Source organism: Daphnia carinata, unplaced genomic scaffold, assembly GCF_022539665.2.
Source record: "Daphnia carinata strain CSIRO-1 unplaced genomic scaffold, CSIRO_AGI_Dcar_HiC_V3 NW_026453105.1, whole genome shotgun sequence".
Classification (NCBI taxonomy): domain Eukaryota; kingdom Metazoa; phylum Arthropoda; class Branchiopoda; order Diplostraca; family Daphniidae; genus Daphnia; species Daphnia carinata.
Genome location: NW_026712534.1, coordinates 101837 through 116357, shown reverse-complemented (window position 1 = coordinate 116357; position 14521 = coordinate 101837). Strand labels below are relative to the sequence as shown.

General features: G+C 38.1%; 2 protein-coding genes, 2 long non-coding RNA genes and 1 other non-coding gene across 11 annotated transcripts in view; 2 read left to right on the top strand and 3 right to left on the bottom strand.

Moving 5' to 3' along the window:
* The window catches only part of LOC130699942 (endocuticle structural glycoprotein SgAbd-1-like), a 69827-nt gene that overhangs the window by 40065 nt on the left and 15241 nt on the right, over window positions 1-14521 (bottom strand). The gene's annotated exons all lie outside the window — the stretch shown is intronic.
* LOC130699953 (uncharacterized) lies at window positions 458-2005 on the top strand. Of its 4 annotated transcripts, none has more exons than XR_009003603.1 (5): window positions 458-578; window positions 642-825; window positions 894-1095; window positions 1153-1617; window positions 1687-2005. It is a non-coding gene; the product is annotated as an uncharacterized LOC130699953 (long non-coding RNA). The 4 variants fall into 4 exon arrangements; XR_009003601.2 differs by having other exon boundaries at window positions 462-554; window positions 607-825; XR_009003602.2 differs by having other exon boundaries at window positions 531-554; window positions 612-825.
* On the bottom strand, window positions 5942-6014 carry Trnam-cau (transfer RNA methionine (anticodon CAU)). Its single transcript has one exon. It is a non-coding gene; the product is annotated as a tRNA-Met (tRNA).
* On the bottom strand, window positions 7409-9032 carry LOC130699958 (uncharacterized). 2 transcript variants are annotated; one of them, XR_009003609.1, is made up of 5 exons: window positions 8751-9032; window positions 8535-8692; window positions 8265-8454; window positions 7926-8190; window positions 7409-7783 (listed from the first exon to the last, which is right to left on the bottom strand). It is a non-coding gene; the product is annotated as an uncharacterized LOC130699958 (long non-coding RNA). The 2 variants fall into 2 exon arrangements; XR_009003607.1 differs by having other exon boundaries at window positions 8265-8692.
* Window positions 12595-13421, top strand: LOC130699946 (endocuticle structural glycoprotein SgAbd-1-like). The gene is made up of 3 exons (XM_057522003.2): window positions 12595-12626; window positions 12696-12958; window positions 13041-13421. Exons 1-3 carry the CDS (start codon window positions 12618-12620, stop codon window positions 13330-13332), a joined length of 564 nt encoding a protein of 187 aa, XP_057377986.1. The 5' UTR covers window positions 12595-12617; the 3' UTR covers window positions 13333-13421.

Genomic DNA, 14521 nt, shown 5'->3' with positions numbered 1-14521 from the left:
TAATAAAGTTTAAAGGTTATAATATGAGAGGCAGTTTTTGTAAATAGAAAAAGAGAAAACAAGAACTTGAAAGTGACGTCTAAACAAAATTTGTAGGAAATGAGGACCCTAAAAATCAAGAGCCTTATAAAACGCGAGGGTCCATTGACATCGTCGCTCTTAAAAAGCAACTCTCTCCTGAAGAGTTTTTCATTGCTAGCTTATTGACCAACATTCCAACTGAAAGTGTATCTACAGTTGACGATCTCAATAGCAATAAGGTTGGTGTTGAACAAGAAGAATGTCTAGCAGCTAACACCTCACACTTAACAGGTATGTGTTAATCTTTACGTTTAAGGAAGACTGGCCAGCTTATTCCATCTATTTTCAGGGAAAAGGCAGGATTTGTCTAATAGGACAATGAAAACCAAACTTTAAAAAAATTAGAAAAATAGAAGAAGAAGAAATTAAAAAAGAAAATAACAAGAAGTGGTCCTGAATTGCTAAACTTGCACAAGCCACCGAGGCAGCATCAGTGTCATCAACCTCTGATCCGACAGAGTTTGTCAAAACAGGTATTCCTGAACCAAGACCAACAAGTACACTGCTAACACAAATTTTCAACAGTGAAGGCTGCCTAGTATTCAGCTTATTTGATTTAGGAGAACTATCTTATCCCTCACCCATTCTGAACAAGACCACTTTAGATTCAAAAGTGGCAACGATAAAAAAAAAAACTCAAAGCCAAAGTGAAAATCTTGGATGGCCAAACTGAAGTTGAATGCGAGAAGTATTGAAGAGAAACAGGCATGAAAAGGTGCTCTGCAAAGAGCAGAAGGTTTTCAGGTAAACTTTCAATTTGACAAACATATTTTTAAGATTTTAAATAATTTAACCTTTCTGTATTGCAATAGGTGAAAAACAATGTGGAATTGCTTGCTAAATCTATTAAGAAACAAGATGAAATCAAATCAAATTGTAAAAGAAGTTGGCTGAACGCATCGAAGAATAGGAAAAGAGAAAGGAATAACAACAGAAAACGAGAAAAGCCAACATTAAGAAAAAGAAAACTGAAAAGAAAGAACATAAACCGAATGAACACCGCACACTTAACAGGTATGTCTAACATTTACATTTAAGGAAGACCGGCCAGTTTATTCCATTGATTTTCAGAGAAAAAGCTGGAATTGTCTGATAAGACAACGAAAATCAAACTTTAACGGAAGTTCGAGGGAATGAAGAAGAAATTAAAAAGGAAAAGTAAGAAGAAGAGGTCCTGAATTGCCAAACATGCTCGAGCCACCAAGGCAGCATCTGTGTCATCAACCTCTGGTCTTTCAGAGTTTGTTAAAACAGAAATTCCTGAAGCAAGACTAGCAAGTACTCTGCCAACACCGATTTTTAACAGTGGAGGCTGCCTAGTTTCCGGCAAATTTGACTTTGGAGAACTATCTAATTCCTCACCCATTCTGAATAAGACCACTTTAGATCCAGAAGTGGCAACGATTAAAATGAAAGAAAATAAAACTTAAACCAAAAATGAAAATCTTGGTAGGCCAAGCTGAAGTTGAAAATGCAAGAAGTATTGAAGAGAAACAGGCACGAAATGGTGCTCTGCAATTAGCTGAAGGTTTTCAGGTAAACTTTCAATTTGACAAAAATGTTTGTAAGATCTTGAAAACTTTTAACCTTTCTGTATTGCAATAGGTAAAAGACTATGTGGAATTGCTTGCCAAACCAATTAATGAACGAGATCAAATCAAATCAGAGAGTAACAAAAATTGCGCTGAACGAATCGAAGAAAAGGAAAAGAGAAGGGAATAACAACAGAAAAGGAGAAAAGCCAACATTAAGGAAAAGAAAACTGAAAAGAAAGAACATAAAGTGAATAAACTAAAGAAAAAAGGCAAATTTATCGCATGAAAGACTGATACTGACTGATGGATCAGCTAAACTTGTGTTCTTTCATGTGCAGCCATGTCGTGATAGTTTTTTAGAAAAATACACTGATATGCCTTCCATGATCGTGGAAAATTTGAAGAAAAAAATCTTAGATTCAATTTAAAAGGTTTAGTGTCTTCACTAATAAGAGACTCATAAAAAAAAATCCGTCGTAGTAGAAAATTGATTTGTCATTATTAGTAGCTTTGCTAACGTAAAGTGTAAAGCTTCCTTATATCTCAATGTAGTATGTGATGTGTAATTAGGTAATCAATAGCTGCTTGAAAATGTACAAAAGGTGAAAACAGGACACGAAGAACGAACAAAATCATTTATAGCAGTAGGTTATGATTTTAATATATTTATTGGGCTCTTTGTAATTGTTAAAAGAATGGAAAATGTATAAAGAATAAATAGTATTAGAATCAATATTGAATTACAATAGTCTTTGTTTTGGTCCTTGCCTCATACGATAGTTCAAGTTTGTACTATTATTCCTATAAACATTATTTATCAAATGTTAATAATAATAAACTAGTCTTCGTGGTAACATATTTTTGTTCCCAGCAACCACAAAAGCCCCGCGGAACTCATTCAGTTTCCTTATTCACAACGAATCAGTGGTCTTTACCTATGGCATAAGTATCGACAAAGGGAAGTTATAAGGGAGATGGACTGGGGGTTGGTGGAATAATCAAAGAGGGTGGACAGAACAAGGCTAAGTGCGAAAAACATTAATTTCTTGTATTATATTAAAAAAAGCCGATAGTAGTTCAATAAACAAAAATTGTGAAAAATGAACTTTATTTAACGGGATATTAGCAATATATAAATACTAATATAATCCGAAATTAGATTGCAACCGAATAAATAATCAAAGATTAACTAACGTACATACGCTAACATTGTTTGATCTCGGCAAACCTTATAGAAGGTAACGGTTTCAGCAACCTATGTACATTCCACTTTCCACGGAATAGGAGGTTGGAAATATATGAACGGAGAAAAAGGCCCAGTCAATGGAGAAAAAGGCCCACTTTTGAATTTGGAAAAAAGTGGGCCTTTTTCGTATGGGCCTTTTTCGTCTGGGCCTTTTTCGCGGGCCTTTTTCGTCTGGGCCTTTTTCTCCGCCAATCAATTAAATTACCGACATTTAACAACAGTTATGATGTAAAGCTGGACATGCAATATTCGATAATAAAAATTTGATCTCCATACTATTAACCGTTCTTTGGATTACTAACAGGGTTCTGAACCTAATTCAGAAAACTACCGAAAATCATTAAATAATATTTAGTTACTATAGAAAGTTATAAAATATCTTAAAAAATAAAGATTAAAATTCTTTATATTACTGTAAAAAAATCATCAAAATACGTATCCCAGATTCTGAGATATCGTCATTTTAGTTTCTTCATAAAACAGGGAGCTCTCTTATGGGAAAACCCACGTTTCAATTGCCCAGACGCCCTGTTTCAATTGCCGAGTACAATTGGCAATTGAAACAACTTGGGGTACCTCCAGTTTTTTACACATAGCAGATGTTCAACTTTGCCGAACCTACCCAAAAAAAATACTGTTATGTAGCTGAGATAACTAGCTACAAATCTATATATTTTTTAATTTACTTAGACGATTTTTGTAATCGTACGGAACAAAAATAAGTTTTGTGTTCCAACAACGCCCTACCTCCCCTACCGTCTTTTGTCATCTAATAAACTGGAGCTGAAGATCTTCACATCTAACTATTGGTATGAGAGCGCTTTTATGCAACAAGAAGAGACAGTAGGAGGATCAGTGATTTCCGAATTTTAAAACTTCCCATCATCAGTTGGTAGAAAATGAATTCCCTAAAACAAATGGCTTCGTACGCATAACCGGGACGTCTTCAGGTTTCTTTTCTTCTATTGGAACCTGTTCCGGTTTCGTTTGCACAGCTGGAACTTGCACCGGTTGGGGTACACCTACTGGAACTTGTTTCGGTATCACCGAAACGCTTTCGGCTTTCTTTTGCTCTACTAAAACCTTTTGCTTCTCTGCTCATCTACGGAAAACTGTTCAGGATGTTCCAAGTCGTTTTGTTTTCATTTCTGCTGCTCTTGAGATAACTTATTCTGATTCCCGTTCCTCCATTGCCATCACGACAGGTGGAATACGGCAGCGATGGGGGTGAGGTACAGGTACAGGGTATGGTGGGAATCCTTCATTGCACTGTTCCATTTCTTTTGCGTAATTTTTCCTGATTTCCCACCATTGCGTAGTTAGTTGTTGTTGTTTTTTAAGAGTTCTATCGTAGATATTCGGCTAATGTGTTTTAACGGGAAAGCTATCTCTAATAGTATATGTAATATATTAAAATAAAATGGAAGCTACTTTGTACCCCTTGTACCTCCCTCAAAAAGCGGACTTCCTCCATGCTAAGCTATCCTCATGATATTCATTCATGACTGATATTCATGATATATCCTCAAGACCGAGTATTCGAGTTTCGAAGTGGGTCATCACTGCCTATCCCACCTTGTTGGAGGTGGAGGTTTAACCAACAAGCTACCACTTCTTTACCTCGGATTCCGTAAGTGTTATGACAGCTCTTACCTCTCTAACCAGTTTTGGTTGGATAGTACTGGTATCGGCCGCCACCTGTACGAGCCATGCCAACTGCACGTAGAGTGACAAATGCCGCCTAGCAAGCCCAATGCTGGGATGAGTGCAACACCCGTTCGTTGGAAGTGCCGCTACCTTGTGAAGTTGCATTACAATCCTTATGTACCGTGACTTGGGTCCCGAAACACAGTTGATAACGCCGTGATGCAGTTTTCCGCCAACAATCTCATTTCAAATATTTAATGAAATAACAATTGGTAAATGTAATAAATGGACATTATTCGAAATATTGTGTAGAATACGATTCGACTTCATTATGAAACAAAAATTTATGAAAATTTAAAAAAAATGACAAATTGAGTGAAACTCTGCATAGGGGAATACAGCCATGCTGAGTGCAACTGTGTGCTTGCTATAGGCTTTCCGCTGCCCGTTTTTTGATATTTTAATATGTAAACTGGCTGAAATTTCGTCACATTTTTCATAGAGGTTGTCACCGCAGTATTGCTAAAGGTGGACTGCCCGGACAGCCGGTGTGCATTGAACCGATTCCGCAGTTATCCAAATGTAAAATAACTCACAAAATGTATGTATCAAGTAAATATTAAGTCACTTTTCGTGATCCTCATTGAATTTTGAATATAAATCTTGTATTTTAATAGTTATATCATATTTTCTTATCAAAATATAAAAAAAAGGAAAAGTCGGGCTTATAATGTCGGGCTTGTATTTTGAAGCCCAACTTTCTTGTGAAAAACAAATCAGACATTCCATGATCTTTTTAAAGATTCTGGTCGCACGATAAAAGCTGGAAATCACTTGTAAATGAGGATAATCGAAGAAATGCAATCGATAGAAATGTGTCGTTCACACCAAAGCTCTGAAGATGAAGTTTCTTTGAGACGCAAACAAACTAGAATAAATTCAATAAATCCTTGTACAGCATATTCTAATGCCTCACGATTACGGAGCTCGAATGATGTGGTTTCGCGTTAGTATTTCGTATGAGGTTGAAAACAAAGTCAGGCAGTACGCACCTTCCTGATGATAAACATTTACCACCAAAAATAGTTTTCGTTTATCGCCTTGGCTTTTAGAAGCAATCCGGCTATACGATACGAAAGTGGTTTCCGTTTTTACGCAAAGAGCAACCGAAAAGCTTTGCTGAAAAACGTACGAAATTTTGTTTCCTTTACACAGGTTTACTAACGGTTTTGAACTTAATGAAAACTACTAAAATTCATTAAATAATATTTAGTTAGTATAGAAAGTTATAAAATGCATCACTCAGACCCAAGAATCAAGACAAGGAAGCTGTAGATAATACTAATGTTGGCAGACTGTAATCAATACAGCGGAAGCTTAATTCAACCTCTGGCTAATGTTGGGACTGTTAATACAGTTTAATTCCGGAAGTTACCTCTGGCGGGACTCGAACCCGCAATCCCCGGCTTATGAGGCCGATGCCTTATCCATTAGGCCACAGAGGCTGTAAAAGTATACCTGCCTTCCAATTTGCAAGCCGCAAATTTTTCATTTGGGTCAGGTCTAGGTTATTTATATCATTGCCTTTATTCCACAAACTATCGTAAGGACCCAAGCGCAAATATGTCCGTTTTCTTCTGCTTATATTAATACACTAGCGGATACATTTAAAGGACCACTTTTGAGGTTAGTATTTCTGTTTCCAGTAGCGCAGCTGGTTGGCGAATGGAACTTATGCGACAGTAATTTCATTGTGTTTCGGGATTGAACGATTCTCTAAGTAATGCCGAGGCCACGAGTTCGATGCTCGCCTGAAGAATGTGTTATTTTTAACCTGCCCGATCCCGACAGGTTTAATGAAATAGAGGAAAGTAATTGAAACTACGTTTGCTAATTGAATGAACAGTCAGTGCTTTGTATCCATTTTCCACAAGAGTTTTGTCCAACTTCCAACTTCAGGAGATGTATTCCAGCATTTTGTCTGCTAGTTTTACCAAAGTAACACAGTTCAATCAGGTGATCGCAGGCAGCTACAATCCTCGTAAAGAGATAGAAATAAAAACCCAACGCTCCAGGTGAGGATTGAACTCGCGATTTCGGTATTCCTTCGGAAATCTTTAGATTCCTTCGCACATTCACATTACTGACATATAAGCGGCGTAAGTGGTAGTGTAGTATTTGGAAATAGTGCTTTGGTGGCTCGCTGTAGTAGCTAGGAGTGGCAGATGTTGTTGTGTAGTATGTTGGAGCTTCAGTGTAATAACTTGGTGCCGCGTACATGGTGGTGTAGTACTCGGGAGCCTTCGTCGTGTAGTATCGTGGACCCTCCGTCTTGTAATACATGCGAACCTCAGTATAGTAAGCTGGGACAGCGTACGTGGTAGGCGGGGAAGCGTAGATTGTCGTGTAATAGTCAGAGGCGTATAGTAGGTGGGAGCTACGGTGTAGTAACTTGGAGTGGCATATGTTGTTGTGTAATACACTGGCGCTTCTGTGTAATAGCTCGGTGCGGAGTAGTATTTCAAGGCCTCCGTATAGTAAGTCGGAGCTGCATACGTAGTGGTGTAGTATTCAGATGCCTTGGTGCTGTAATACTTGGGCGCATCGGTGTAGGAAGTACGGGCCACATATGTCGTGGTGTAGTGCTCGGCCGCCTTCGTAGCGTAATACGACACAGCAGTGGTTGTCTGGTATGAATAGATACCGTATCCACAAGATGAACCCATCGGCACACTTAAAGTCGATCCAGTCATCAGAAGACGACAGCTAGTAGCAGCATAATGCCATCATAACCTGACGAAAAAAAAAACAAACATTAATTTTCATAATTCCATTATGACATTGAAATGCTTAAAACGACAATAAAGAATCATTTCACCTCGTTCAAACATCAATTTAATCAACAATTGCATCATCACATTAACTAAAATCATTAAACAAGTTGAAGTGTGTACATTACCCATGATTGCAGGTTGGAACTGGAAGACACTATATTAAATCAGCTATTGGTATTTGAAAGACTGCTAGTACTATACTGTGTCAGAGATGTTCACTCGACTAACCTCTACCTTCGATTTGACCTCGTTTTATAAGGTTTTCTATCATCCTGATTCGTCTTTTCAGGCCAGAGGGTCCACCTGTTCATTCTGACATAACAACCACTATTCCTACACTACCTCTAATCGCTCGTGTCGTATGCATTTTCAAATATCGAAGAAACGCATAATTATCTTCCCCATCCCACTAACCATTGTTATGCGAGCGAATGAAGCGCCTAGAAAAAACGAATGCTGATTTAAATGTAATATCGACAATAATGAAATTATATTCAAGATTATTTGCTGCGAATCTTAGAACTTACTGAAAAGAAATAAAGGTTCAACAGTAAGAATTATTAATTCAATATCATTCCTTACGTGAAGAACTGTGAGGCTTCCAGCATCGTTGCAAACCCATGTATCGCGTATACAGAAGTATTTATATTTCTTCTTTTTCTTCGTCATTCATAAACGTTGCGGAATGATCATTTTTCACCGCCTTTTTTTTGTTTCGATTTCGTCATTATTGACGATGGTGTAGTTATCCAATGGCACGAAATGGCTATGAATAATGAGCATCAGTAGCGCAATTGCGTGTGTCCACTAGTCAAAACTATCCGCCAACATGTTGTTCCAAAGCTACCTAATTAGTAATTTGCTTTCAATGTGCGTCACCTAGTTTAATTTGTTCTTGTACAGTACGTTTAAATTCTATACCTGTGATTCATTCCGGATGCCGTCGAGTCATTCCAACTAGTTGGAATTTTGTTTTTCTAGAGTTTCGTTTTGTGATGAAGCACTTGCTATTGATGTTAATACCTGGTGTTATAGTTTTCATTCACGCGCTAAATAGGGTCCCTTTAGAAATCTTTGCAATCACGCGTGATTCAGTTTCAACGATGAAGCGCTACAATAGAAAACAATACCGTTGCCATAAGAAACTGGGAAAAGATAATGTAAAGGCTTTGTTGTTTTATGAATAGCTACGCCAAACGGTTTAGAAGAGTTTTCAACACCATCTCGAGTTTCTAGTAGAAAGAAGTTCTGTGTGTCAACAACGATGGTGAATAACGTCAAAGGTGCTGTGCATATTAAAGTTGTTTTCCACTTCGGAAGCGAATGACGCGATTGATTTTCAAAATAAACTGAAATACGATTGCAGAAATTGAAATGCAAAGATTTCTAAGTCAAATTGTATACTACCTGAATAGGAATTTCCTGCTTGCTTCTCGTACACTTTAGTACAAGTCTTAGTACACATTAACCAACACTTAATCTGTGTTGCCTTTCCTTTTCATGTAAAGAAATTAGATGTGTTATTATTGCTCTTCAGGTTGTCTGTGTGCATCAGGATGTGGCACGTCATTTCGACGCCCTCTGTGCTCCTACGATTGCCTAATTAAATGTGTATATACAAATGGAGGCCGATAATAGGCGTAAGAAAATCATACAATCTATATAATAAGAAAAATTACTATTCTTTTGGTAAAACTACAAAGATACTCAAAAAAAAAAAAAAAAAAAAAAAAAAGAAATGAAAAAAAATTTCACAGAACTATACGCTAAGAAAAGTACTTAAGGCACCACAAAACTTTAAGAAACTCCAGCAAATTGTTTTGATTTTATTATTTAACAGACAACGGCAGAATGCACCAGCCAACTAAGAATTCTCCTTTTTCCGTTCGGCGTTCGTTGGTTTGTTTACTTTCATAACGCATTTCATCGTCTGCTTGAAGCCTAAATCGTTGCCAGATCCACAAATAATGAAAATAATTTTCTCTAATTTTCAAAATCAAGGCGGGGTTCTATTAACTTTAATACACACATTACCTAACCTGTTAGTATTGTACAATTCATGCCCACACGAGGCAGATTGAAAAGACAAGCACGCATCTTTCAACTTTTGTTAAAACTAATTAATAAGCTGAAAATATTCTAGAAAGCCATTCCATGAATCGAAAACATACAACGAACCTAAAAATGTAATAAAATCTAAAATTGAAGCTGAAAAAATGTTTTAGTGCGGGTCCCGATTTGAACCTTTGGCCCTGGCGATCGTCTGGACGGACATAACGTTGTAATTTACCGGAAGTTATTGTTAATTATTAATAAAATAATTACGTCGAATTGCTAATTTTACATTTTGCTTTTTCCTTTGTTTTATTTTATTTCTCAAATGCCATTAATTCGAAAAAATGTGATCATCGACCGTAGACTCGCGCCCCAAGTTCAGGTTCCATGTCCCATGTTTCCATGTACATTCCTTCAATCCCTCTAAGCCTCATCTAGGGTCATTGATGATCATCAGACGCCATAACCACTCGGCTATGGACGCCCAACTTAATGTGTTTTCGAATTACTTTTAATGTTCCTTCCATAGAGCAGTTTAATGTTACAAAACCCGTTAGGACATTGTCAAATTCATTTCATGCATTCTTATATGAGTTTTATTTTAAACTTTGTAAAACAATATTTTTTTTTACCAAATGAAAAAATTCATTTAATTTCATAACTCTTGTAGACTTTAAACTTGGTGCTGATAGTACATTTGTTTCTGTTTGTTGAACATTTTTCCACCATGGCATAATTTTGAAAAATAGCGGGGTTCCCGCCGTTGCCCCGAAAACCTACCCCGCTTGAAAAGCATGTATGTTTTTCACCCCGAAACGACCGCCTTTTCGCGATGCCCTGCGGGACAAGCTTGAATATTACGCTGCCCCGAAACTAAAATAAAAAAATTGAATTAAAGTGAAATTATCCGTCCTTTGTTATGATGCTTTTTTTGGCCGCCCGTGGCCACCCATGGCCACCCATTTAACTACGTTGCATCCAGCAGACAAATTGCTGCACTGATCTCATTATCCGCGAAATGCCAACAATCCATCACGGTACATTTTGTTTCGAAAATAAATTTCAGATACAACACTTCTCTTCAATTGCTTTAATTAAATCGTCTAGTACGGTTCCATCAGTGCCCTATTGCAATTCAACGGTGTTGACTTTTCATGGTGGGATGACAAAGAACGGAGAACAGCAATACTTTTGGTTTGGGAACAAAAAAGCATGCACACTTGTCTATGCGAAATGTTAGCCAGTTTGGTGGTACCGACCGGCATATAGAGCGGGTGCCAGCGGGCCGAATTTGTTTGGCCATTACCTACATCACACAGTTAGTTTAATAGTCCTAGATCAATTCGAATTCGTAAATGAAAACGTTTAAGTTGAGCATAGCGGAAAAGCTTGCTGTATGTGGCGAAAAATTGATTGCAATGCAGATAAGTAACAATACTTTGGGATACAATACTCGATAAATACGGATTCTGGATTCCATTAACAAGATTCAAAGCATCTTTGAGCAGTTGGTTATGAAGAAATAATGCAGCAAAATGACAACACAAATGGCAATTGTAGATGAATAGTCTTGCCATATTAAAACGTTAGATTAGGTTAGAAAGAGTTGAAAGACAGGTTTTTCAGCTTTCAAAAAATGTAATATTTCTTTCTTATCTGACAGAAATAAAATAGTATTGGATTATTGGCATGATGCCATGAATGTTCGATGGTTAAACTTGAATGTAACCTTCATGTGCTTGTCGAAATTTACCAAAATGCACCTGGTAGATTGATTGCATTTATATTTACACCACACTTGCGATTAACGAGATATACAAAAATTATCGGACATACTTTAAATATTCAATCACGTGTCGGGAAATCTAGTAAATCTTGTAACCCTTTCCATTGAAGGGGATGTGAACGGGGGCAACGGGGAGCTCGTATTCATGGACGGGGGCCACGGGCAAGTGATCACCTTTGGGCTGGAATCCAGCATCATCAGCGGTCCAGGTCAAAGTGAACTTGTCGCCTTCGGGGGAAATCCAGTAGGTGGATCCCTTGTTGGTGTTGCCCATAACATCTTCGTAGGTGGCCTTTCCGTAAGAATCGTAAGCGACTCCTTGCATCTTCTTCTGAACTTGAGATTCTTCACGGGTTGTGTAGTCAGACTGGCCGTAGCTGTGGGTTAAAGGAATTTCATGTTTTGAAATATGAGAATCTATAGTCTCTTTGTTATTACGCATAAACCATGAAAATTATTTACCTCCACTGGCTGCTGCCATCGATGTTGCGCTCGTCGGATTGGCTAGTGACTGTAATGTCAGCGTATTTGTTATCCTTGTAGCTTGGTGTGGGGTAGGCTGGTGTGGGGTAGCTAGGCGTAGGGTACTTGGGTGCGGTGTAGCTAGGGGTAGTGAATTTTGATGCAGGGTAGCTGGGAGCTTTGTATTCCGGGTTATAGCTGGAAGGAACGGCAGCGGCAATAGCCAAGACGGCAGCGAACAACAACTGTCGTCCAATGTATTAATTAAATAAATATCTAAAATTTTTAGTTTTCGGAAAATATAAGCAATAAAATGCCTCACGAGCTTCATGCTGTACTAGGAGGTTTTGATAAACAACTGATGGTCTGAGTCCTTCTATCCTGGACTTTTATAGTTGAGTGAGAGGCAAAGAGCATTCAGTTGACCTAGTTGTTTTGGCAGCTAGATTTCGCTAGAGCAAATTAGGTTTTGGGCGTTGAATAAAATACCTTACTTTCGCTTTTACCCTTAACCACAGTGTATTTTTGATTTCGTTTGGCTGGTGAAGGATTTATTTTGTCTCCTGGTCTATGATGATGAGAAATCAATATCTTGTTATAGGAGTATTCACACGTCAGTGTCTATGAAATACAAATAATATAATTTATCTTACTAAAATCAGATTGACGAACGATAATTTGCTCAATTCCTAAATCATCAGTCGGTGGTAATATGTGACAATTCTGAAGGAAAATCATCAGCAAATTGTGTTAGGTTTCTACTTATCGAAAACAATCACTGCATTACAAGGGCCATGACCTGTAATGCAAACCAAATCATTTAGCCACCACAAGGCGGTGATCGCCGCTTTCAAAAACTAAGTAAAGAAATCAAATGAAAATGAAAGACACCCAATATTTTTTCGACTATATAAGGCCGTCTGAAGGTGATTGAAGACATCAGTTGTTCAACTCTTCAACCCGCTCTCAACATGAAACTAGTAATATAATTTCTTTAAATTTTTCTTTTATTTACAATTTCATAGCTTATTGAAAAGCTTTTTTCGCAGTTTATTATCGCCGCTTTCTTGGCCGTCGCTGCCGCTGTTCCATCCAGCTACAAGCCGGAAAACAAGGCTCCTAGCTCCCCTGCCCCAAGCTACCCCGCACCGGCTTACCCTGCACCAGCCTACCCTGCACCAGCCTACCCTGCACCAGCCTACCCCGCACCAGCTTATCCTACTCTCAGCTACAACAAGGATAACAAATACGCTGGTATCACCATCACCAGCCAATCTGACGAGCGCAATCTCGATGGCAGCAGCCAATGGAGGTGAATCTATTTCATACTTTATACTCATCATTTTAAGAACTAAAAATAACCATTAAAAAAATTTTATTATTTCAACCGATAGCTATGCCCAGTCTGACTACACCACCCGCGAAGAGTCTCAGGTTCAGAAAAAGATGGAAGGAATCACCTATGATTCTTACGGCAAAGAATCATACGGTGAGGTCCTAGGCAACACCAACAAAGGATCCTCTTACTGGGTTTCTCCTGAAGGCCAGAAATTCATTTTGACGTGGACCGCTGATGATGCTGGATTCCAGCCCAAAGGTGACCACTTGCCCGTCGCCCCCGTTCATGAATACGAGCTCCCAGTTGCGCCTGCTCTCCCTTATTCACGCACTGGACCCGGTTACTAAGTTGTAAACTTTCCCTACGTGAAATTTGAATGGCATGGACCATCCAAGTGTAATTTTTTGATGAGAAATAAACGCAAATTATGCTTTGATTTCCGTAAAAGCTAATTATCTGAGTAGACTAAACAAATGTTTCATTATACGCATGGAACTTCTTTACTTGTAGAGGAATGACGTAGCCAGCGCAGTTATTACCTTCGTTTCCACCGATTTCCGTCATTTCCATTCGTCGAAAACAAAGCGACGAAGGTGACCGGTTTCACACCAATTAAATCAACCAAGCTGCTAATCATGTTTTCTCTGATTATATTGCCAACGTTGCAAGACAGGTGCAATTTCAGGACTGGCAAGATTTAGTTATGCGTGCTAGTCACGTGCCACCTAGTGACGACCGAGGAGAAGCTTGCCGGTCTTACGGCGGGACACGATCCAATCACGACCCGTGATTACACCATCCGACTTTTCTATTATGGCTTTTTTCGCATGTAGTTATTTTTCTAGCGTAAAAGAAATTATATCCAGAAGACATTAAAGGAAGTAAAGAATAAAGTTCATTGATTAAAATTCTCAATTTTGTTAATTTTGTTTCCTAAATTTAACATTAAACGTAAGCTTGCGCCATAATGACCGTAGCCTTTTATCAGTGATAGTTAGATCATCTATTGTACAGTATAAAAGACTTGATAAAACAATTTATGTTTGGTAACGGTGTTGGTTCGCTAGCGCCGTTACTGCGCGTATGTGCCTTACTAATGCTTATCTAATTCTAATGGCAGGTCTGGGAATGGCTGGAAAGAGTGACGCAAAGGTCGGACTAGGTAAAATAACGATGGACTGTGACCACGCTGGCTGGTTCCATGGAAAACAAACGCTATAAACTCTAAATGGAAATTAGGTGTCCACATGAATTATAAACGGTGGATTAATACGATATACGACCAAACCCACTCTTTTCTCACGTTACAGGTAAATTAAACTTCAAAAATATTTTTTATGATTGTTTAATAATGTTATAGTTGTCAATAACAAAAATTTTACCGAACCGAAAGAGTTAGAGTAGTGTGTGATTCCATAAACGACGTCCACAAGCTCGTTACCACAAATATTTGCATGACCATCTATGAAAACAAAACGTGTAAATAAGTTGTCAATACGTTGTAGAAATAAAAGGCATTTTGCTTACGTTGATTGC